The 23,791-nt window shown below is 44.8% G+C and overlaps 1 protein-coding gene across 4 annotated transcripts in view; it reads left to right on the top strand.

Moving 5' to 3' along the window:
* The window catches only part of LOC118400698 (calmodulin-regulated spectrin-associated protein 2-like), a 102,779-nt gene that overhangs the window by 60,138 nt on the left and 18,850 nt on the right, over positions 1-23,791 (top strand). For all 4 annotated transcript variants that reach the window (XM_052475426.1, XM_052475429.1, XM_052475428.1 and 1 more), the window contains 4 exons: positions 8,559-8,703; positions 9,330-9,469; positions 18,538-18,628; positions 18,768-18,867. In XM_052475426.1, coding sequence (XP_052331386.1) covers positions 8,559-8,703; positions 9,330-9,469; positions 18,538-18,628; positions 18,768-18,867 — 476 coding nt within the window. The remainder of the gene's footprint in view (positions 1-8,558; positions 8,704-9,329; positions 9,470-18,537; positions 18,629-18,767; positions 18,868-23,791) is intronic.

Raw genomic sequence — 23,791 nt, 5'->3', positions numbered from 1 at the left:
CGCTCCCTTCCCTCCCTCCCTTCCCTCCCTCTCTCGCTCGCTCCCTTCCCTCCCTCCCCTCCCTCCCTCCCTCCCTCCCTCCCTCCCTCCCTCCCTCCCTCCCTCTCTCCTCTCCCTTCCCTCCCTCCCTCCCTCCCTCTCTCGCTCCCCTTCCCTCCCTCCCTCTCTCGCTCCCTTCCCTCCCTCCCTCCCTCTCTCGCTCCCTTCCCTTCCCTCCCTCCCTCCCTCTCTCGCTCCCTTCCCTCCCTCCCTCCCTCTCTCGCTCCCTTCCCTCCCCTCCCTCCCTCTCTCGCTCCCTTCCCTCCCTCCCTCCCTCTCTCGCTCCTTCCCTCCCCTCCCTCCCTCCCTCCTCCCTCGCTCCCTCCCTCCCTCCCTCCCTCTCTCGCTCCCCTCCCTCCCTCCCTCCCTCTCTCGCTCTTCCCTCCCTCCCTCTCTCGCTCCCTTCCCTCTCTCGCTCCCTTCCTCCCTCCCTCTCTCGCTCCCTCCCTCCCTCCCTCTCTCGCTCCCTTCCCTCCCTCCCTCTCTCGCTCCCTTCCCTCCCTCCCTCTCTCGCTCCCTTCCCTCCCTCCCTCTCTCTCTCCTTCCTTCCCTCCCTCCCTCTCTCCTTCCCTCCTCCCTCCCTCCCTCTCTCGCTCCTCCCTCCCTCCCTCCCTCTCTCGCTCCCTCCCCCTCCCTCTCTCGCTCCCTCCTCCCTCCCTCCCTCCCTCCCTCTCCCTCCCCTCTCCCTCCCTCTCTCGCTCCCTCCCTCCCTCCCTCTCTCGCTCCCTCCCTCCCTCCCTCTCTCGCTCCCTCCCTCCCTCCCTCTCTCGCTCCCCTCCCTCCCTCCCTCTCTCGCTCCCTTCCCTCCCTCCCTCTCTCGCTCCCTTCCCTCCCTCCCTCTCTCGCTCTTCCCTCCTCCCTCTCTCGCTCCCTTCCCTCCCTCCCTCTCTCGCTCCCCTCCCTCTCTCGCTCCCTTCCTTCCCTCCCTCCCTCTCTCGCTCCCTTCCTTCCCTCCCTCCCTCTCTCGCTCCCTTCCCTCCCTCCCTCCCTCTCTCGCTCCCTTCCCTCCCTCCCTCTCTCGCTCCTTCCTCCCTCCCTCCCTCCCTCCCTCCCTCTCCCGCTCCTTCCTTCCCTCCCTCTCTCGCTCCCTTCCCTCCCTCCCTCTCTCGCTCCTTTCCCTCCCTCCCTCTCTCTCTCGCTCCCTTCCCTCCCTCTCTCGCTCCCTTCCCTCCCTCTCTCGCTCTCTCGCTCCCTTCCCTTCCCTCCACTTCCCTCTCTCGCTCCCTTCCCTTGCCTCCCTCCCTCTCTTGCTCCCTTCCCTCCCTCCCTCTCTCTCTCTCGCTCCCTTCTCCCTCCCTCTCTCTCTCTCTCCCCGGGCGCTGTGACCTAGATACTAGCTCTAGTCGCTCCCAAAATCTGTCCCGCTCTTTGAGTTGCCGGTTTGGTTCAGGTCCGTGTACCCTGCCAGGACAGATGTGCTGCAGTCATCGGGACAAAGAAAAGCTGACTAGGGTGACCCAGGTTTTATTTTAAGCTGCAGCACAGTATGCTGGGAAACCAAACAGAGAAGGGAATGGCAGAGCAGTGTAAAACACATCAGTAATCCTTTTAAGTTGCCATCTGTGCAGGATATATTGAACATGTCTTTTTGAAGAGGAAGTGACTTGTCAGAGAGTGAGAACAGGACAGCAAGTTGATTGATGTGGTGGACGGTTGGGATTAGGACCAAGCCTAAGGGCTCTTTAAAGAGGTTTTAGTGGTCGTCTTGGCTAGCTCTGTCTGTAGCGCTGCCCTGTAGCGCTCCCCTGTAGCCCTCCCCTATAGCCCTGCCCTGTAGCCCTGCCCTGTAGCCCTGCCCTGTAGCCCTGCCCTGTAGCCCTCCCCTATAGCCCTGCCCTATAGCCCTCCCCTGTAGCCCTCCCCTGTAGCCCTGCCCTGTAGCCCTGCCCTGTAGCCCTGACTTCCCCTGTAGCCCTCCCCTAGCCCTCCCCTATAGCCCCTAGCCCTCCCCTGTAGCCCTGCCCCCTATAGCCCTAGCCCTATAGACTCCCCTGTAGCCCTCCCCTATAGCCCTGCCTTATAGACTTCCATAGCCCTCCCCTGTAGCCCTCCCCTGTAGCCCTCCCCTATAGCCCTGCCCTATAGACTTCCATAGCCCTCCCCTGTAGCCCTCCCCTGTAGCCCTGCCCTGTAGCCCTCCCCTGTAGCCCTCCCCTGTAGCCCTCCCCTATAGCCCTCCCCTATAGCCCTCCCCTAGTAGCCCTTAGCCCTCCCCTGTAGCCCTGCCCTGTAGCCCTCCCCTATAGACTTCCATAGCCCTGCCCTGTAGCCTTCCATAGCCCTGCCCTGTAGCCTTCCATAGCCCTGCCCTGTAGCCTTCCATAGCCCTCCCCTGTAGCCCTCCCCTGTAGCCCTCCCCTATAGACTTCCATAGCCCTGCCCTGTAACCTTCTCGGACATTGCTGGGACATGCCAACCATAATTGAAAGCAGAAAATGTAATTAGTTTGAAAGCATCAAACCATCACTTCTAATTAGGTTTTGATCAGTAACATGGTTTAGGGAGGCTTTTCAAGACCACCATGGATGGAGCTGAACAAGTCCCTCAGTATATGTGTGTCACTGTGGGGACGACGTCATTGATGAAGCCAGTGACTGATGTGGTGTTACTCCTCAATGCCATCAGAGGAATCACGGAACATATTCCGGTCTGTGCTGTCAAACTGTCCTGTAGCTTAGCATCTGCTTCCTCTGACCACTTATAGACCAAGTCACTGGTACTTCCTGCTTGTCAGCAGGAATCAGGGGGATAGAATTATTGTCAGATTTGCCAAATGGAGGGCGAGGAAGAGCTATGAACACATCTCTGTGTGTGGTGTAAAGGTTGCACATTTAACATGCTGATAGAAATTTGGTAAAACAGATTTAAGTTTCCCTGCATTCAAAAGTTCCCGGCTACTAGGAGCACCGCCTCTTGATGAGCGTTTTCTTGTTTGCTTATGGCGGAAGACAGCACATTTGTCGGGGCAGCAGGTGGTTGTGGTGGTTGTAGTGTTGGGCCAGTAACAGAAATTTTGCTAGATCGAATCCCCGAGCTGACAAGGTAAAAATCTGTTGTTCTGCCCCTGAACAAGGCAGTTAACCCACTGTTCCCCAGTAGGCTGTCATTGTAAATAAGAATTTGATCTTAACGGACTTTCCTAGTAAAATAAAAATAAAAATATTCAATGCTGTGGTGGAATGTAGACAGTTACAAAAAATACAGATAAACTCTCTTGGTAGATATTGTGGTCTACAGCTTATCATGAGATACTCTACTTCAGGCGAGCAAAACCTTGAAACTTCCTTAGTGTACCAGCTGTTATTTACAAAAATGCATTGTCCGCCGCCCACTTGTCTTACAAGACGCCACTGTTCTATCTGGCCGATACAGTGTATAACCAGCCAGCTGTATGTTGATAATGTTGTCGTTCAGCCACGACTCCGTGAAGCATAAGATATCACAGTTTTGAATGTCCCGTTGGTAGATTAATCTTCCGCGTAGGTCATCTATTTTATTGTTCAAAGATTGCACGTTTGCTAGCAGAATGGAAGTGAGTGGGGGTTTATTCAATCGCCTACGAAATTCTCAGAAGGCAGCCCGCCCTCTGGCCCCTTTTTCTCCGCCTCCTCTTCACATAAATGATGGGAATCTGGGCCTGTTCCTGAGAAAGCAGTATACCATTCAGGCTGGGCTTGTCAGACTTGTTAAAGGAGAAAAAGGATTCTGCCAGTCCGTGGTGAGTAATCGCAGTTCTCATGTCCAGAAGTTATTTTCGGTCATAAGAGACGGTAGCGACAACATTATGTACAAAATATGTTAATTAATTAATTAATTCATTAATTAAAAAGTTACAAACAGCGGAAAGAAACAAACCAAAAACCAAAAAACCTTCCTTCATCTCCGGCGCCATTTCACTATAGAAATGCATTGTCGGATCTAGGAGCATTTCACTTCACTCTCAATAACATCTGCTAACCATGTGTATGTGACCAATAGGATTTGATTTGATAAAAGTGACCATCCCACTAAAGGCACTAAGCAATGTCCACAGTAATCTGTTAATGATGTGTATGTGACCAATAGGATTTGATTTGATAAAAGTGACCATCCCACTAAAGGCACTAAGCAATGTCCACAGTAATCTGTTAATGATGTGTATGTGACCAATAGGATTTGATTTGATAAAAGTGACCATCCCACTAAAGGCACTAAGCAATGTCCACAGTAATCTGTTAATGATGTGTATGTGACCAATAGGATTTGATTTGATAAAAGTGACCATCCCACTAAAGGCACTAAGCAATGTCCACAGTAATCTGTTAATGATGTGTATGTGACCAATAGGATTTGATTTGATAAAAGTGACCATCCCACTAAAGGCACTAAGCAATGTCCACAGTAATCTGTTAATTTGATGTGTATGCACTAAGCAATGTCCACAGTAACTAATGATGTGTATGTGACCAATAGGATTTGATTTGATAAAAGTGACCATCCCACTAAAGGCACTAAGCAATGTCCACAGTAATCTGTTAATGATGTGTATGTGACCAATAGGATTTGATTTGATAAAAGTGACCATCCCACTAAAGGCACTAAGCAATGTCCACAGTAATCTGTTAATGATGTGTATGTGACCAATAGGATTTGATTTGATAAAAGTGACCATCCCACTAAAGGCACTAAGCAATGTCCACAGTAATCTGTTAATGATGTGTATGTGACCAATAGGATTTGATTTGATAAAAGTGACCATCCCACTAAAGGCACTAAGCAATGTCCACAGTAATCTGTTAATGATGTGTATGTGACCAATAGGATTTGATTTGATAAAAGTGACCATCCCACTAAAGGACCAATCCACAGTAATCTGTTAATGATGTGTATGTGACCAATAGGATTTGATTTGATAAAAGGCACTAAAGGCACTAAGCAATGTCCACAGTAATCTGTTAATGATGTGTATGTGACCAATAGGATTTGATTTGATAAAAGTGACCATCCCACTAAAGGCACTAAGCAATGTCCACAGTAATCTGTTAATGATGTGTATGTGACCAATAGGATTTGATTTGATAAAAGTGACCATCCCAGTAACTAAAGGCACTACTAAGCAATGTCCACAGTAATCTGTTAACGATGTGTATGTGACCAATAGGATTTGATTTGATAAAATGACCATCTAAAGGCACAGTAATCTGTTAATGATGTGTATGTGACCAATAGGATTTGATTTGATAAAAGTGACCATCCCACTAAAGGCACTAAGCAATGTCCACAGTAATCTGTTAATGATGTGTATGTGACCAATAGGATTTGATTTGATAAAAGTGACCATCCCACTAAAGGCACTAAGCAATGTCCACAGTAATCTGTTAATGTGATGATTTGATTTGATAAAAGTGACCATCCCACTAAAGGCACTAAGCAATGTCCACAGTAATCTGTTTGATTTGACAGGATTTGATTTGAAAAGTGACCATCCCACTAAAGGCACTAAGCAATGTCCACAGTAATCTGTTAATGATGTGTATGTGACCAATAGGATTTGATTTGATAAAAGTGACCATCCCACTAAAGGCACTAAGCAATGTCCACAGTAATCTGTTATAAAAGTGACCACTAAAGGCACTAAGCAATGTCCACAGTAATTTGATGATTTGATAAAAGTGACCATCCCACTAAAGGCACTGACCAGTAATGATGTGTATTTGATTTGATTTGATAAAAGTGACCATCCCACTAAAGGCACTAAGCAATGTCCACAGTAATCTGTTCGATGTGTATGTGACCAGGATTTGATTTGATAAAGTGACCATCCCACTAAAGGCACTAAGCAATGTCCACAGTAATCTGTTAATGATGTGTATGTGACCAATAGGATTTGATTTGATAAAAGTGACCATCCCACTAAAGGCACTAAGCAATGTCCACAGTAATCTGTTAATGATGTGTATGTGACCTGATTTGATTTGAGAACCAGTCCCACTAAAATTTAAGACAATCAAATCCTCTGTTAATGATGTGTATGTGACCAATAGGATTTGATTTGATTGACCATCTAAAGGCTGCAATGTCCACAGTAATCTGTTAATGATGTGTATGTGACCAATAGGATTTGATTTGATAAAAGTGACCATCCCACTAAAGGCACTAAGCAATGTCCACAGTAATCTGTTAATGATGTGTATTGACCAATAGGATTTGATTTGATAAAAGTGACCATCCCACTAAAGGCACTAAGCAATGTCCACAGTAATCTGTTAATGATGTGTATGTGACCAATAGGATTTGATTTGATAAAAGTGACCATCCCACTAAAGGCACAGCAATGTCCACAGTAATCTGTTAATGATGTGTATGTGACCAATAGGATTTGATTTGATAAAAGTGACCATCCCACTAAAGGCACTAAGCAATGTAATCTGTTAATGATGTGTATGTGACTAAAAGTGACCATCCCACTAAAGGCACTAAGCAATGTCAGTTCTGTTAACGATGATGTGTATGTGACCAATATTTGATTTGATAAAAGTGACCATCCCACTAAAGGCACTAAGCAATGTCTCGATGTGTATGTCATTTGATTTGATAAAAGTGACCATCCCACTCTCTCATCTGTTCGATGTGTATGTGACCAATAGGATTTGATTTGATAAAAGTGACCATCCCACTAAAGGCACTAAGCAATGTCCACAGTAATACAGGAACCAAATCCACTTCTACTAACACGGTTTCTTCAACTGGGAGAACAGTCATAATTTAGACTTCAAATCCTCCTGGTTTCTGCTGTGTGTCCTGTACTAGTTAGCTGTCTCAAGGAAAGATGTCTGTTTTGACATGAGAGGATCCTCTGTTTGACATCTTCGGCAGCAAAACAGACCCAAAGTCTAATGCTGACTGGACTATACCTCTCTTCTTGTCTATCTGTTTCTTTCTCTGTGTCTCTCATCTGTTTCTCTCTCTCATCTGTTTCTCTCTCTCATCTGTTTCTCTCTCTCCCTCTTTCTCTCTCTCTCTTTCTCTCTCTTTCTCTCTCTTTCTCTCTATCTCTCTCTCTCTCTAGGTCTCTCTCTCTCATCTGTCTCTTTCTCTCTCTCTTTCTCTCTCTCTGTGTCTCTTATCTGTCTCTTTTATCTTGTCTATCTCTCTCTCTCTCTCTCTCTCTCTCTCTCTCTCTAGGTCTCTTTCTCTCTCTCTTTCTCTCTCTCATCTCTCTCTCTCTCTCTTTCTCTCTCTCTCTCTCTCTCTCTCTCTCTCTCTTTCTCTCTCTCATATGTCTCTCTCTCTTTCTCTTATCTGTGTCTCTTGTATCTTATGTCTCTCTCTCTCTCGGCTCCTGAAGTCTCCAAATAAAATTGGTACATGAAACTGGTACCTGTAAGTCAGCTGACCAGCACTGCCCCCCTCCATCTGTCCGTTTCCATAGGGACTGTCTCTCACCGCTATCTCCATGGTAAATGTCATCATTCCACACACGAACGTCAACATGTAATTGCAGTTATTGGTGACGCTTTATTTTTGCAGTTAACTCAAGTTCTCGTCCAAGTTTCCCTGAATTAGGTTAGGAGATTAGGAGGTTACTGAACATGTGATTGAAGCAGGGTGATTTTTGTCTCTTATATTGTTGGATATGATTACATTATGTCTTGTTTTTGATGTCAGATGTAGTATTGTCATGGTGTCTCCCTACATTATATACCCTGATGAAGACAGCTTGGCTGTCGAAATGTTGGTAAACACATTTTTGCATCTGAGCTCCTATAGTGTGTCGCTCTCTTTTATTTTCAAGTCTCCCTCTCTCGCTCCCCTCCCTCTCTCGCTCCCCTCCCTCCCTCCCTCTCTCGCTCCCTTCTCTCCCTCCCTCTCTCGCTCCCTTCCCTCCCTCCCTCTCTCGCTCCCTTCCCTCCCTCCCTCTCTCGCTCCCTTCCCTCCCTCCCTCTCTCGCTCCCTTCCCTCCCTCCCTCCCTCTCTCGCTCCCTTCCCTCCCTCCCTCCCTCTCTCGCTCCCTTCCCTCCCTCCCTCCCTCTCTCGCTCCCTTCCCTCCCTCCCTCCCTCCCTCTCTCGCTCCCTTCCCTCCCTCCCTCCCTCTCTCGCTCCCTTCCCTCCCTCCCTCCCTCTCTCGCTCCCTTCCCTCCCTCCCTCCCTCTCTCGCTCCCTTCCCTCCCTCCCTCCCTCTCTCGCTCCCTTCCCTCCCTCCCTCTCTTGCTCCCTTCCCTCTCTCGCTCCCTTCCGTTCCCTCCCTCCCTCTCTCGCTCCCTTCCCTCCCTCTCTCCCTCCCTCTCTCCTCCCTTCCCTCCCTCCCTCGCTCCCTCTCTCCCTCCCTCTCTCGCTCCCTTCCCTCCCTCTCTCGCTCCCTTCCCTCCCTCTCTCGCTCCCTCTCTCGCTCCCTTTTAATGCAAGTCTCCCTGCATTAAACAATTTCAGAATAATGTCAAACTTACACTGAGAGAGACACATTTTATACGGTGATTCCAACATGTCTGTCTGTGTATTTCTTTGTCTTTCCGTGTGTGTATCGTCCCATGGCGCTCCAGACTCGCTCCAGGAAGGAGCAGCAGACTGTTGCCCAGCAGGGGCCCTGGATCCCCCCTGTCGATAACCTGCTGAAGGACACCGTAGACGGCTGCGCCCTGGCCGCTCTGCTGCACTTCTACTGCCCACAGCTAGTCAGACTGGAAGGTACACCTCTACACAGTACGGCAGACCGTGGGGGGGTGTTAGAGAGGGGAGACTGTGTGTGTGTGTGCGTGTGTGTGTGTTAGAGAGGGGAGAGTGTGTGCGTGTGTGTGTTAGAGAGGGGAGAGTGTGTGTGTGTTAGAGAGGGGAGAGTGTGTGTGTTAGAGAGGGGAGAGTGTGTGTGTGTGTGTGTGTGTGTGTGTGTGTGTGTGTGTGTGTGTGTGTGTTAGAGGGGGGAGAGTGTGTGCATTTCATTCTTGATTGATATTATTATTTTTCTGCATTGTTGAGAAGAGTTGACAAGCCAGCGATTCACTGTGACCAATAAACATTCATTTGATCTGATCAACACATGACCCTCTCCAGGGGCCTCACTGAGTCTGACACACACACAGCTCTGTACTGAACCCCACCAGTGATGATTGATTTAAAGATTCTGTTTACACTACGACAACGGCTTGAGTACCTTGTGCAAACCATCCATTACCCTGATCCCTGATCGGTAAAATCCCAGACAACGAAGGGACAAATCCATCTGCATTATGAACTGCCTTCGTCATCACAGACATTCCACTTCCAAGTTGATTGGTGCAGCACTTGTCTCTCAGACCCGTCTTTGTCGTTGTCAGATATCTGTCTGAAGGAGTGTATGTCGCTGGCGGACAGCCTGTACAACCTACAGCTGGTGCAGGACTTCTGTCAGGAGCATCTGAACCGTTGCTGCCACTTCAGCCTGGAGGACATGGTGTACGTCTCCTCGTCCCTCAAAGTGAGTCCACGTGGCAACGGCTTTTAAATGATTCACTGTAGTACACCTGACTCATGAATACTCTGTTATCGCTACCTTACTGTACTGGCTCTGATATGAATACTCTGTTATCCCTACATTACTGTGCTGGCTCTGATATGAATACTCTGTTATCGCTACCTTACTGTGTTGGCTCTGATATGAATACTCTGTTATCGCTACCGTACTGTGTTGGCTCTGATATGAATACTCTGTTATCGCTACCTTACTGTGCTGGCTCTGATATGAATACTCTGTTATCGCTACCTTACTGTACTGGCTCTGATATGAATACTCTGTTATCCCTACCTTACTGTACTGGCTCTGATATGAATACTCTGTTATCCCTACCTTACTGTGCTGGCTCTGATATGAATACTCTGTTATCCCTACCTTACTGTACTGGCTCTGATATGAATACCCTGTTATCGCTACCTTACTGTACTGGCTCTGATATGAATACTCTGTTATCGCTACCTTACTGTGCTGGCTCTGATATGAATACTCTGTTATCGCTACCGTACTGTACTGGCTCTGATATGAATACTCTGTTATCGCTACCTTACTGTGCTGGCTCTGATATGAATACTCTGTTATCGCTACCGTACTGTACTGGCTCTGATATGAATACGCTGTTGCAATATGTGTCATGTAAGAAAGCTAACGTTTAAGTTCCTTGCTCAGAGCATGAGAACATATGAAAGCTGGTGGTTCCTTTTAACATGAGTCTTCAATATTCCCAGGTAAGAAGTTTTAGGTTGTAGTTATTATAGGAATTATAGGACTATTTCTCTCTATACCATTTGTATTTCATTAACCTTTTGACTATTGGATGTTCTTATAGGCACTTTAGTATTGCCAGTGTAACATTATACCATCCGTCCCTCTCCTCGCTCCTCCCTGGGCTCGAACCAGGAACACAACGACAACAGCCACCCTCGAAGCAGCGTTACCCATGCAGAGCAAGGGGAACAACTACTCCAAGTCTCAGAGCGAGTGATGTTTGAAACGCTATTAGCGCTCACCCCGCTAACTAGCTAGCCATTTCACTTTGGTTACACGAGCCTCATCTCGGGAGTTGATAGGCTTAAAGTCATCAACAGCGCAATGCTTGACGCACAACGAAGAGCTGCTGGCAAAACGCACGAAAGTGCTGTTTGAATGAATGTTTATGCGCCTGCTTCTGCCTACCACCGCACAGTCAGATAATTGTATGGTCAGTCAGATTACAGTGCCTTACGAAAGTATTCGGCCCCCTTGAACTGCGACCTTTTGCCACATTTCAGGCTTCAAAGATAAAGATATAAAACTGTATTTTTTTGTGAAGAATCAACAACAACTGGGACACAATCATGAAGTGGAACGACATTTATTGGATATTTCAATTTTTTTTAACAAATCAAAAACTGAAAAATTGGGCGTGCAAAATTATTCAGCCCCCTTAAGTTAATACTTTGTAGCGCCACCTTTTGCTGCGATTACAGCTGTAAGTCGCTTGGGGTATGTCTCTATCAGTTTTGCACATCGAGAGACTGACATTTTTTCCCATTCCTCCTTGCAAAACAGCTCGAGCTCAGTGAGGTTGGATGGAGAGCATTTGTGAACAGCAGTTTTCAGTTCTTTCCACAGATTCTCATTTGGATTCAGGTCTGGACTTTGACTTGGCCATTCTAACACCTGGATATGTTTATTTTGAACCATTCCATTGTAGATTTTGCTTTATGTTTTGGATCATTGTCTTGTTGGAAGACAAATCTCTGTCCCAGTCTCGGGTCTTTTGCAGACTCCATCAGGTTTTCTTCCAGAATGGTCCTGTATTTGGCTCCATCCATCTTCCCATCAATTTGAACCATCTTCCCTGTCCCTGCTGAAGAAAAGCAGGCCCAAACCATGATGCTGCCACCACCATGTTTGACAGTGGGGATGGTGTGTTCAGGGTGATGCGCTGTGTTGCTTTTACGCCAAACATAACGTTTTGCATTGTTGCCAAAAAGTTCAATTTTGGTTTCATCTGACCAGAGCACCTTCTTCCACATGTTTGGTATGTCTCCCAGGTGGCTTGTGGCAAACTTTAAACAACACTTTTTCTGGATATCTTTAAGAAATGGCTTTCTTCTTGCCACTCTTCCATAAAGGCCAGATTTGTGCAATATGACTGATTGTTGTCCTATGGACAGAGTCTCCCACCTCAGCTGTAGATCTCTGCAGTTCATCCAGAGTGATCATGGGCCTCTTGGCTGCATCTCTGATCAGTCTTCTCCTTGTATGAGCTGAAAGTTTAGAGGGATGGCCAGGTCTTGGTATATTTGCAGTGGTCTGATACTCCTTCCATTTCAATATTATCGCTTGCACAGTGCTCCTTGGGATGTTTAAAGCTTGGGAAATCTTTTTGTATCCAAATCCGGCTTTAAACTTCTTCACAACAGTATCTCGGACCTGCCTGGTGTGTTCCTTGTTCTTCATGATGCTCTCTGCGCTTTTAACGGACCTCTGAGACTATCACAGTGCAGATGCATTTATACGGAGACTTGATTACACACAGGTTGATTGTATTTATCATCATTAGTCATTTAGGTCAACATTGGATCATTCAGAGATCCTCACTGAACTTCTGGAGAGAGTTTGCTGCACTGAAAGTAAAGGGGCTGAATAATTTTGCACGCCCAATTTTTCAGTTTTTGATTTGTTAAAAAAGTTTGAAATATCCAATAAAAGTCGTTGCACTTCATGATTGTGTCCCACTTGTTGTTGATTCTTCACAAAAAAATACAGTTTTATATCTTTGTTTGAAGCCTGAAATGTGGCAAAAGGTCGCAAAGTTCAAGGGCGCCGAATACTTTCGCAAGGCACTGTATATGCAACGCAGGACACGCTAGATAATATCTAGTAATATCATCAACCATGTGTATGTAGTTAACTAGTGATTATGATTGATTGTTTTTTATAAGATAAGTTTCATGCTAGCTAGCAATTTACCTTGGCTTACTGCATTCGCGTAACAGGCAGTCTCCTTGTGGAGTGCAACGAGAGAGAGGCAGGTCGTTATTGCGTTGGACTAGTTAACGGTAAGGTTGCAAGAAGGCAGCCATTTCTGGCTGCCTTCTACTTCCTGTGGCCGTGGGTGGAACGACCCGTTAGACTAACAATTTTTTACAGTATATTTACGTTAAAATAAAAAGCATTTCACTACACCCGTAATAACATCTCTGAAAATATGTACGTGATCAATACATTTGAATAATAGGAATTTAGGAATTTAAAAAATATATTATAAGTTGGTGTGTTTTGCAACTACAACAAAAAAACAGACACTGCTGTCGAATCTGGAATCAGATCTGGAATCAGATCCACTTTGGAGGGAATTTGGTTCAGTGCTGCGAGCCAGGCAAAACAGAACTTACTGACACTGAGAAGGCATGTTCTACTGTATCTATCATGGTACTGGGATTGGGTTTATGCTAACCACAATAACAATTGATTTACAAGAACTACATTCCCATTCAAGTCAATGTTCTATGTTGGGTGGCCCGGCGGCCATATTCCAAAACCTATTCTCAGCTCTGTACTGTAGGACAGTGGAATCCAAAGCTGGTTGTGTGATGACCCAGTTTTCTGTGGGCTCATCACACCCTAGTCGCCAGAACAGTGCAGTTCCCATCATGCTGAGAGAGGTTCCGCGTCGCAGTATGATGATGTAATTAATGATCCCATTCGTTGTGGCCATGATTCACTTTTTTACTTTTTTAAAATTTGTTTTATTGAAGGCAAATCATTATTTACAATGACAGCCTACCGGGGAACAGTGGGTTAACTGCCTTGTTCAGGGGCTGAATGACAGATTTTTACCTTGTCAGCTCAGGGATTCGATCCAGCAACCTTTTGGTTACCGGCCCAACGCTCTAACCACTAGGCTACCTGCCTCTAACCACTAGGCTACCTGCCTCTAACCACTAGGCTACCTGCCTCTAACCACTAGGCTACCTGCCTCTAACCACTAGGCTACCTGCCTCTAACCACTAGGCTACCTGCCTCTAACCACTAGGCTACCTGCCGCCCCATGGAGTCATTTGAGAGGGTGTGTGTGTGTGTGTGTGTGTGTGTGTGTGTGTGTGTGTGTGTGTGTGTGTGTAAATGGCATGCTGTTTTGGGTTTATCTCTGGGTACACAGAGGCGTTGAAAGTCTCTTTTATGATTAGAAGCCTTGGTACTAAATCACCTCCTCACTTTGAGTCACACATTATATTTAATGAATTTACTGCCGATCTAAATTGCCATCTGCAGACTGAAAATGAAAAAGAGTAAGACATTTTCAATCGTCTAACGTTAATAACAAGCTTAATCACAATTGTGCTGCTATCTATTGAGGGTACATAATGAGTTTTCTCTGTGGAGGTCGGTTGTCGTTTGACCGTTTTTATAAGGTACTGTCTTGCTTTTAACCTATTGGCTGATAAGAGGGCTGTGTTTCTCTGTCTTCCTATCAGTCGCACAGGTCTGTAGTCTAATCACCCTCTTTTTGGCTCCAGTAAGTGATTTTTTTTGTGATTTAATGGCATCACAGCTCTTTGGTATCCTGTGTGTGGGCGCCCACCGAGGGGTCGGGTTTACCAGTGTGGTCCCTGCTAAACAGATTATCCCTCCATTTTTAGCGTCAACATTGTTTGCATTCGGTAACCAATGAGCTCTTTTCATAGACATGGACTGACACGCTGAAATCTGCCAATCTGGCAACCCGCCACTGAACAGTGAGTGAGTGACAGGGCAATCTGGCAACGGAGTCGATGTATTGTCAGGCGACAGGGTTGCGGTGTTGTGAGTAGGAGATCAGTAGGAAACCGGGGGACAGAACAGACTGGCTGTTTTGACTGGAGAGTGTGTTAGGAGAGATATCACTTCACAATCTAATGAGAGGGCCTCTGCAACAGACCTGGAGGAGGTATGCTGGTTACTGTAGCTGGACAGACCTGGAGGAGGTAGGCTGGTTACTGTAGCTGGACAGACCTGGAGGAGGTAGGCTGGTTACTGTAGCTGGACAGACCTGGAGGAGGTAGGCTGGTTACTGTAGCTGGACAGACCTGGAGGAGGTAGGCTGGTTACTGTAGCTGGACAGACCTGGAGGAGGTAGGCTGGTTACTGTAGCTGGACAGACCTGGAGGAGGTAGGCTGGTTACTGTAGCTGTACAGACCTGGAGGAGGTAGGCTGGTTACTGTAGCTGTACAGACCTGGAGGAGGTAGGCTGGTTACTGTAGCTGGACAGACCTGGAGAACGTAGGCTGGTTACTGCAGCTAACTGCTGTATAATTTATAGCCTGGTCCCAGATCAGTCTGGTGTGACAAGGACCATAGGAATTGGCAAGATGGCACAAACAGATCTGGGACCAGGCTACAGAAATAGTGCAGCAGGCCAGAAGAAACTACATGCAGTTGAGAAATGCTTGATATTGTTTTGTATACTGTATGTTATAGGATTAGAGATTGCTATTGGGGGGGGGGTGTTGTTATGTTCAGAAGTAGCAATGTACTTTGAATGATTAACCTTGGTTGACAATATATGAATCATAATCATTGTGATCATGTTTACTGTAGTTCAGTTGGTACCTGTATACAGAGTTTGCCATTAGATAATTGTGTATTTGTCGGTGTTCTGGCCGATTGGTTGTTTTTCAATGCTTTGGCTACTGTATAATCTGTCCTGATTCATTAGAGATTCAAATAGTTAAACGTTAATATTAATAACGTTTGTTATGAGGCTATCACCACCTTGTAATATTGAGCAAAGTGATTCTGATGCTCTGGTTTTGCATCGCTGGTTGAAGAGATTATTGGCTAATGTAAAAACAAGATGTGCTATGCTCTGCATTGGCCAAAAACCTGCTCGCGGTTTCCATTTAAAATAGTACTAGTTGTATTTATTATGCCTTAACCTAATTCTCCTAACCTACATGGTTAATTCATCCCTAATCTGCTGTGTGAGTTACCCTGAACTGCTACGGAAACGTCGTAGCTGTATTGAAGTGGTGTGTTTTAAGGGAATCTCCTCTATAATAATAATATTAATAATATATAATAATATATATAATATATAATAATATATGCCATTTAGCTGACGCTTTTATCCAAAGCGACTTACATTCATGTGTGCATACATTCTACGTATGGGTGGTCCCGGGAATCGAACCCACTACCCTGGCGTCCAATTTGTAAGTCGCTCTGGATAAGAGCGTCTGCTAAATGACTTAAATGTAAATGTAATGCTCTGCCAACTGAGCTACAGAAGGAACCCAGAACCCTGGTCATTGGACTGGTAAACTCATGGCTGCACTCGCAATGACTGCCTGGTATTGTGATGCGTTCATTTCCATTGTAACGTAGAATGTTAATTCAAATGATGCTAACTGGTGCGTTTTCATGTAATGAAATGTATTTTTTTCGGATGTCAGTTGAGTTGAGTCAACAAATCACAGCACGTATTTTAGCACATATTTTACTTCCTGCTTTGCGCCTGTGGGTAAACTCGCAATGGCCCCCGAATCCACCCATCATGCCATCATTGGGGACGCCTATTATATTAATTCAATTTCAATTCCAGAACATGCAGTCAGTCAGGAGTGGAGGAGAGGAGAAAATTTAACGAATTCTTTTTTTGGGGGGGGTTTTACGGTGGCCGCTGTCATTTGGCTGGCCAATTACTATCATCCAAAATGTAATTACTTCACAGCCCTATATATGTGGTTATGTATCTACCGTAGTTGAATGCACCGACTGTAAGTCGCTCGGGATAAGTCTGCTAAATGACCTAAATGTTACACATACATACATACATACATACATACATACATACATACATACATACATACATACATACATACATACATACATACATACATGCATACATGCATGCATACATACATACATACATACATACATACATACATACATACATACATACATACATACATACATACATACATACATACATACATACACACATACATACATACATACATACATACATACATACATACATACATACACACATACATACATACATACATACACACATACATACACACATACATACACACATACACACATACATACACACACATACATACACACATATACACACATATACACACATACATACATACATACACACATACATACATACATACACACATACATACATACATACACACATACATACATACATACATACATACATACATACATACATACATACATACATACATACATACATACATACATACTGAGCTGATGAACATTGCGGATACTCAAGGTCATATCTGAACAGTCAACACGTTCTTGGGAAACCCTGGGTCATGTTCATTGGGGCAAACTGTAGCAAAATGAAATGCAATGGAACATGGAAATGAGTGTCTCTTATTGGACAAGTGCAGGTAGTCCCTCCCTGTTGCAGTGTGTTTTCTTCCATTTGGAATTGTAATAACACACCATGATTGGTCATCTAGCTCTCTGTGTACCAGGCCTGTATTCCTTTTCTAGGATTGGTTGATTTTCCTATCTCTGTGTACAGGTGGTCTGACCATACACATCCACAGACGGTCCTATTCATTTGGTTCTGTGTACAGGTGGTCTGGCCATACACATCCACAGACGGTCCTATTCATTTGGTTCTGTGTACAGGTGGTCTGACCATACACATCCACAGACGGTCCTATTCATTTGGTTCTGTGTACAGGTGGTCTGACCATACACATCCACAGACGGTCCTATTCATTTGGTTCTGTGTACAGGTGGTCTGGCCATACACATCCACAGACGGTCCTATTCATTTGGTTCTGTGTACAGGTGGTCTGACCATACACATCCACAGACGGTCCTATTAATTTGGTTCTGTGTACAGGTGGTCTGGCCATACACATCCACAGACGGTCCTATTCATTTGGTTCTGTGCCCATCGGGAGAATAGCAGAAACTAGGCTGGTCCATATTATTTTTTTTTTTCACTGAGGCATATTTGAGTGCCATTAGTACCACATGTCATTATCTAAATGATAGATTAAGTTATCACGATCACTCTTGTACTGTAAAGAAATATAACGTGACCCTTGGGGATATATGAAGATAATAAAAACAACACTGTTGTTTTCAGTGTGATTGATTTATCACAGTGCCATCCATTTAGTTACCAAATCACCCTATACCACCCAACACTGCGACCTGTATGCTCTAGTCGGCTGGCCCTCGCTACATACTCGTCGCCAGACCCACTGGCTCCACGTCATCTATAAGTCTATGCTAGGTAATGCTCCGCCTTATCTCAATTCACTGGTCACGATAACAACACCCATCCCCAAAGCCAACACCTCATTTGGCCGCCTTTCCTTACAGTTCTCTGCTGCCAGTGATTGGAACGAATTGCAAAAGTTGAAGCTGAAGACTTACATTTCCCTCACCAACTTTAAACATCAGCTATCTGAGCAGCTAACCAATCGCTGCAGCTGTACATAGTCCATCTGTAAATACCACCCAATTTACCTACCTCATCCCCATACTGTTTTTATTCATTTACTTTTCTGCTCTTTTGCACACCAGTATCTCTACTTGCACATCATCATCTGCTCATTTATCACTCCAGTGATAATCTGCTAAATTGTAATTATTCGCTCCTATGGTCTATTTATTGCCTACCTCCTCATGCCTTTTGCTCACACTGTATATAGACTTTCTTTTCTCTACTGTGTCATTGACTTGTTTATTGTGTTATTGGCTTGTTTATTGTTTATTCCATGTGTAACTCTGTGTTGTTGTCTGTGTCACACTGCTTTGTTTTATCTTGGCCAGGTCGCAGTTGTAAATGAGAACTTGTTCTCAACTAGCCTACCTGGTTAAATAAAGGTTCTCAACTAGCCTACCTCCCTACCTATACTACATTTGACAATTGTGAATTGTCATGCTTTTCTCAACGAGTTCATGTTGCAGGGTTATTTTGGCAGGTGTTGGGCTCTTTCTATTTACTACATGCCTCAACCCCATATCCTGTCTGTGTTTTGGTCTTTTCCAGAATAACTACCTTGTGTTCCTGGCCGAGCTGTTCTGTTGGTTTGAAGAGGTGAAACCCTCCTTTGTACAACCAAGAGTTCTGGATACTGAAGGTAAGACGGGGAAATCGTGTTTCGTACTTCAGAACAGTTTATTTTTTATTTATTTTTGTCAAACTTTCAGACATCCCAGTGAAATCATTCCTGCTCTATGGATTTGTTTTAATGAGAGTTATGGTGTTTGTGTTTTCAGAGCCAGCCCTCACATCGTTGCGGAACATTCCCTCCGTTCCCATCTCCAATGTCACCAAGAAGAGCTTCATGGAGAGACCGCCCAGCCCAGAACCACCCAGGTACTATTTGTTATTCATTAATGGTCCAGTGTGACTCAGTTGTTACAGCATGTTTGATTCCCACTGGGGGAACCCATAAGAAGATGTATTCACACACTGCACTCTTCTCATAGGAGAACCATTTGAATAACCCTTTTTGGTTCCAGGTAGAACTATTTTTGGTTCCAGGTAGAACTATTTTTGGTTCCAGGTAGAACTATTTTTGGTTCCAGGTAGAACTATTTTTGGTTCCAGGTAGAACTATTTTTGGTTCCAGGTAGAACTATTTTTGGTTCCAGGTAGAACTATTTTTGGTTCCAGGTAGAACTATGTTTGGTTCCAGGTAGAACTATTTTTGGTTCCAGGTAGAACCCCATTGTTTCCAGGTAGAATTATTTTTGGTTCCAGGTAGAATTATTTTTGGTTCCAGGTAGAATTATTTTTGGTTCCAGGTAGAATTATTTTTGGTTCCAGGTAGAACTATTTTTGGTTCCAGGTAGAACTATTTTTGGTTCCAGGTAGAACTATTTTTGGTTCCAGGTAGAACTATTTTTGGTTCCAGGTAGAACTATTTTTGGTTCCAGGTAGAATTATTTTTGGTTCCAGGTAGAACTATTTTTGGTTCCAGGTAGAACTATTTTTGGTTCCAGGTAGAACTATTTTTGGTTCCAGGTAGAACTATTTTTGGTTCCAGGTAGAACTATTTTTGGTTCCAGGTAGAATTATTTTGTAGAATTATTTTTGGTTCCAGGTAGAAGTATTTATTATTAACACACCAAGACAGTTGTCGTGCCCTCTTAACAACACCTATTCAAATAAAATGTTATTGGACGCATACACATATTTAACAGATGTTATTGTGGATGTAGCTCCAACAGTGCAGTAACCCTTGGGAGGCTGAAGATATTTTGAACTCAGATCCTCAAAAGGTTCTACAGCTGCACCATCGAGAGCATGATGGTTTCATCACAGCCGGGTATGGCAACTGCTCAACATCCGACCGCAAGGCGCTACAGAGGGTAGTGTGTAGGGCCCAGTACAGGCCGAGCTTCCTGCCATCCAGGACCTCCATACCAGGTGGTGTCAGAGGAATGCCCTAAAAATTGTCACCCAAGTCATAGACTGTTCTCTCTGGTACCGCACGGCAAGCGGTACCGGAGCGCCAAGTTTAGGTCCAAGAGGCTTCTAAACAGCTTCTACCACCAAGCCATAAGACTGCTGAACAGTTAATCAAGTGGCTACCCGGACTATTTGCACTGACTCTCTTGCTCAGGCTCGATGTACACACACACACACACACACACACACACACATATTGACGACACACGTACATTCACATTCCTTCACACTCTTCACATACGCTGCTGCTAGTCACTGTTATTTATCTATGAACAGTCACTTTACCTCTACCTACATGTACATATGACCTCGACTAACTCATACCCCTGCACATTGACCCGGTTCCGGTACTCCTTGTATATAGCCTCTTTATTGTTATTTTATTGTTGGTTAACCTGTTGTGTTCGGCGCATGTGACAAATACAACTTAATTTGATGTAGAACCCTTTCCACAGAAGGTTCTACATGGAACCCAAAATAGTTCTACCTGGATCCAAAAAGGGTTCTCCTTTTGGGACAACCAAAGAGCCCTTTTGGAACCCTTTTTTTCCCAAGAGTGTACTGTAGGTCGCTTTGGATAAAAGTGTCTGCTAAATGGCAAATACAGTATATATAGTTCCTTCGGGAAAATATTCAGACCCCTTGACTTTTTCCACATTTTGTTACGTTACAGCCTTATTCAGACCCTTTGCTATGAGACTCGAAATTGACCTCAGGTGCATCCTGTTTCCATTGATCATCCTTGAGATTTTTCTACAATTTGATTGGAGTCCACTTGTGGTAAATTCAATTCATTGGACATGATTTGAAAGGTACACAGCTGTCTATATAAGGTCCCACAGATGACAGTGCATGTCAGAGCAAAAACCAAGCCATGAGGTCGAAGGAATTGTCTGTAGAGCTCCGAGACAGGATAGTGTCGAGGCACAGATCTGGGGAAGGGTACCAAAACATTTCTGCAGCATTGAAGGTCCCCAAGAACACAGTGGCCTCCATCATTCTTAAATGGAAGACGTTTGAAACCACCAAGACTGTTCCTAGAGCTGGTGGCCCTACCAAACTGAGCAATCGATGAAGAATGGCCTTGGTCATGGAGGTGCCCAAGAACCCGATGGTCACTCTGACAGAGCTTCAGAGTTCCTCTGTGGAGATGGGAGAACCTTCCAGAAGGACAACCATCTCTGTACCACTCCACCAATCAGGCCTTTATGGTAGAGTGGCCAGACGGAAGCCACTCCTCAGTAAAAGGCACATAACAGCCCGCTTGGAATTTGCCAAAAGGCACCTAAAGGACTCCCAGAAACAAGATTCTCTGGTCTGTTGAAACCAATATTGACCTATTTGGCTTGAATGTCAAGGGTCACGTCTTGAGGAACCCTGGCACCATCCTTACGGTGAAGCATTGTGGTGGCATCATCATTCTGTGGGGATGTTTTCCAGTGGCAGGGATTGGGAGACTAGTCAGGATCGAGGCAAAGATTAATGGAGCAAAGTACAGAGATATCCTTGATGAAAACCTGCTCAGGACCTCCGACTGGGGCAAATGTTCACCTTCCAACAGGACAAAAACCCTAAGCACACAGCAACAACGCAGAAGTGGCTTTGGGACAAGTCTCTGAATGTCCTTGAGTGGCCCATTCAGAGCCTGGATTTGAACCCGATCGAACATCTCTGGAGAAACCTGAAAATAGCTGTGCAGCAAAGCTCCCCATCCAACTCTTTGCGCTTAATGGGACTATCATTTTTAGTTTTTAACAGGACAATGACCCAAAACATACCTCCAGGCTGTGTAAGAGCTATTTGACCAAGAAGGAGTGTGATGGAGTGTTGCATCAGATGACATGGCCTCAACAGTCACCCGACTTCAACCCAATTGAGATGGCTTGGGATGAGTTGGACCGCAGAGTTAAGGAAAAGCAAGCCAACAAGTGCTCAGCATATGTGGGAACTCCTTCAAGACCATGTTGGAAAAGCATTCTAGGTGAAGCTGGTTGAGAGAATGCCAAGAGTGTGCAACGCTGTAATCAAGGCAAAGGGTGGCTATTTGAAGAATCTCAAATATAAAATAGATTTAGATTAGTTTAACACTTTTTTTGGTTACTACATGATTCCATATGCGTAATTTTGATGGTTTTGAAGTCTTCACTAGTATTCTACAATGTAGAAAAATAGTTTTAAAAAATGAATGAGTAGGTGTCCAATATTTTGACTGGTACTGTATGTAAATGTAACATGCAGTAATTTCAACAATTTTACTGAGTTACAGTTCACATAATGAAATCAGTCAATTTAAATGAATTAGGCCCTCATCTATGGGCAGTGGCGCAGCCATGGGTGGGCCTTAGAGGGCGTAGGCCCACCCACTTGGGAGCCAGGCCAATCAGAATGAGTTTTCCCCCATAAAAGGGCTTTAATACAGACAGTTTCTCCTCGGTTTCATTAGCAGTCCAGGTGGCTGGTCTCAGATGATCCCGCAGGTGAATAACCTGGATTTAGAGGTCCTGGGCTGGCGTGGTTACGCATGGTTTGCGATTGTGTAGCTAGTTGGACGTACTGCCAAATTCTCTAAAACGGCTTTGGAGTCGGCTTATGGTAGAGAAATGAACATTCAAATCTCTGGCAACAGCTTTGGTGGACATTCCTGCAGTCAGCATTCCAATTGCACGCTCCCTCAAAACTCTGTGTATTGATCATGCTGTTTAATCGATTTCTTGATATGCCACACCTGTCAGTCGGATGGATTATATTGACAAAGGAGAGATGCTCACTAACAAAGATGTAAACAAATTTATGCACATCATTTGAGAGAAATAAGTTTTTGTGCATATGGAACATTTCTGGGATCTTTTATTTCACCTCATGAAACATGGGACCAACACTTGACATGTTGCGTTTGGTTAGTGAGAAGTCTGGTCTCTCTCGCCAGACCCAAGGTGCCCTGCATGCTCCACTGTGGGAAGAGACTAGTCATTATGAAGAAAATATTGTATTTTACAATAATGACTGAACAACTACAATAGAACTGCAGTAGCACACATTCTATTACTTAGGTGAGTACAGTACAGTTCAATACAGCTCAGTTCAATACAGCCCAGTTCAGCTCAGTTCAATTCAGCTCAGTTCAATTCAGTTCAGCTCAGGTTCAATTCAGCTCAGTTCAATACAGTTCAGCTCAGTTCAATACAGTATCATTCACCTCAGTTCAATACAATACAGCTCAGTTCAATACAGCTCAGTTCAATTCAGTTCAATACGGCTCAGTTCAATTCAGTTCAATACGGCTCAGTTCAATACGGCTCAGTTCAATACGGCTCAGTTCAATACGGCTCAGTTCAATACGGCTCAGTTCAATACGGCTCAGTTCAATACTGCTCAGTTCGATACTGCTCAGTTCGATACTGCTCAGTTCGATACTGCTCAGTTCGATACTGCTCAGTTCGATACTGCTCAGTTCGATACTGCTCAGTTCGATACTGCTCAGTTCGATACTGCTCAGTTCGATACTGCTCAGTTCAATACGGCTCAGTTCAATACGGCTCAGTTCAATACGGCTCAGTTCAATACTGCTCAGTTCAATACTGCTCAGTTCAATACTGCTCAGTTCAATACTGCTCAGTTCAATACTGCTCAGTTCAATACTGCTCAGTTCAGTTCAATACAGCTCAGTTCAGTTCAATTCAGCTCAGTTCAGTTCAATTCAGCTCAGTTCAGTTCAATTCAGCTCAGTTCAGTTCAATACAGCTCAGTTCAATACAGCTCAGTTCAATTCAGCTCAGTTCAATACAGCTCAATTCAGCTCAGCTCAATACAGCTCAGTTCAATACAA

The sequence above is a fragment of the Oncorhynchus keta genome, chromosome 22 (genome assembly GCF_023373465.1).
Source record: "Oncorhynchus keta strain PuntledgeMale-10-30-2019 chromosome 22, Oket_V2, whole genome shotgun sequence".
NCBI classification, from domain to species: domain Eukaryota; kingdom Metazoa; phylum Chordata; class Actinopteri; order Salmoniformes; family Salmonidae; genus Oncorhynchus; species Oncorhynchus keta.
Note: the sequence above shows the minus strand (reverse complement) of the source record. Positions and strands in the feature narration are given on the sequence as shown.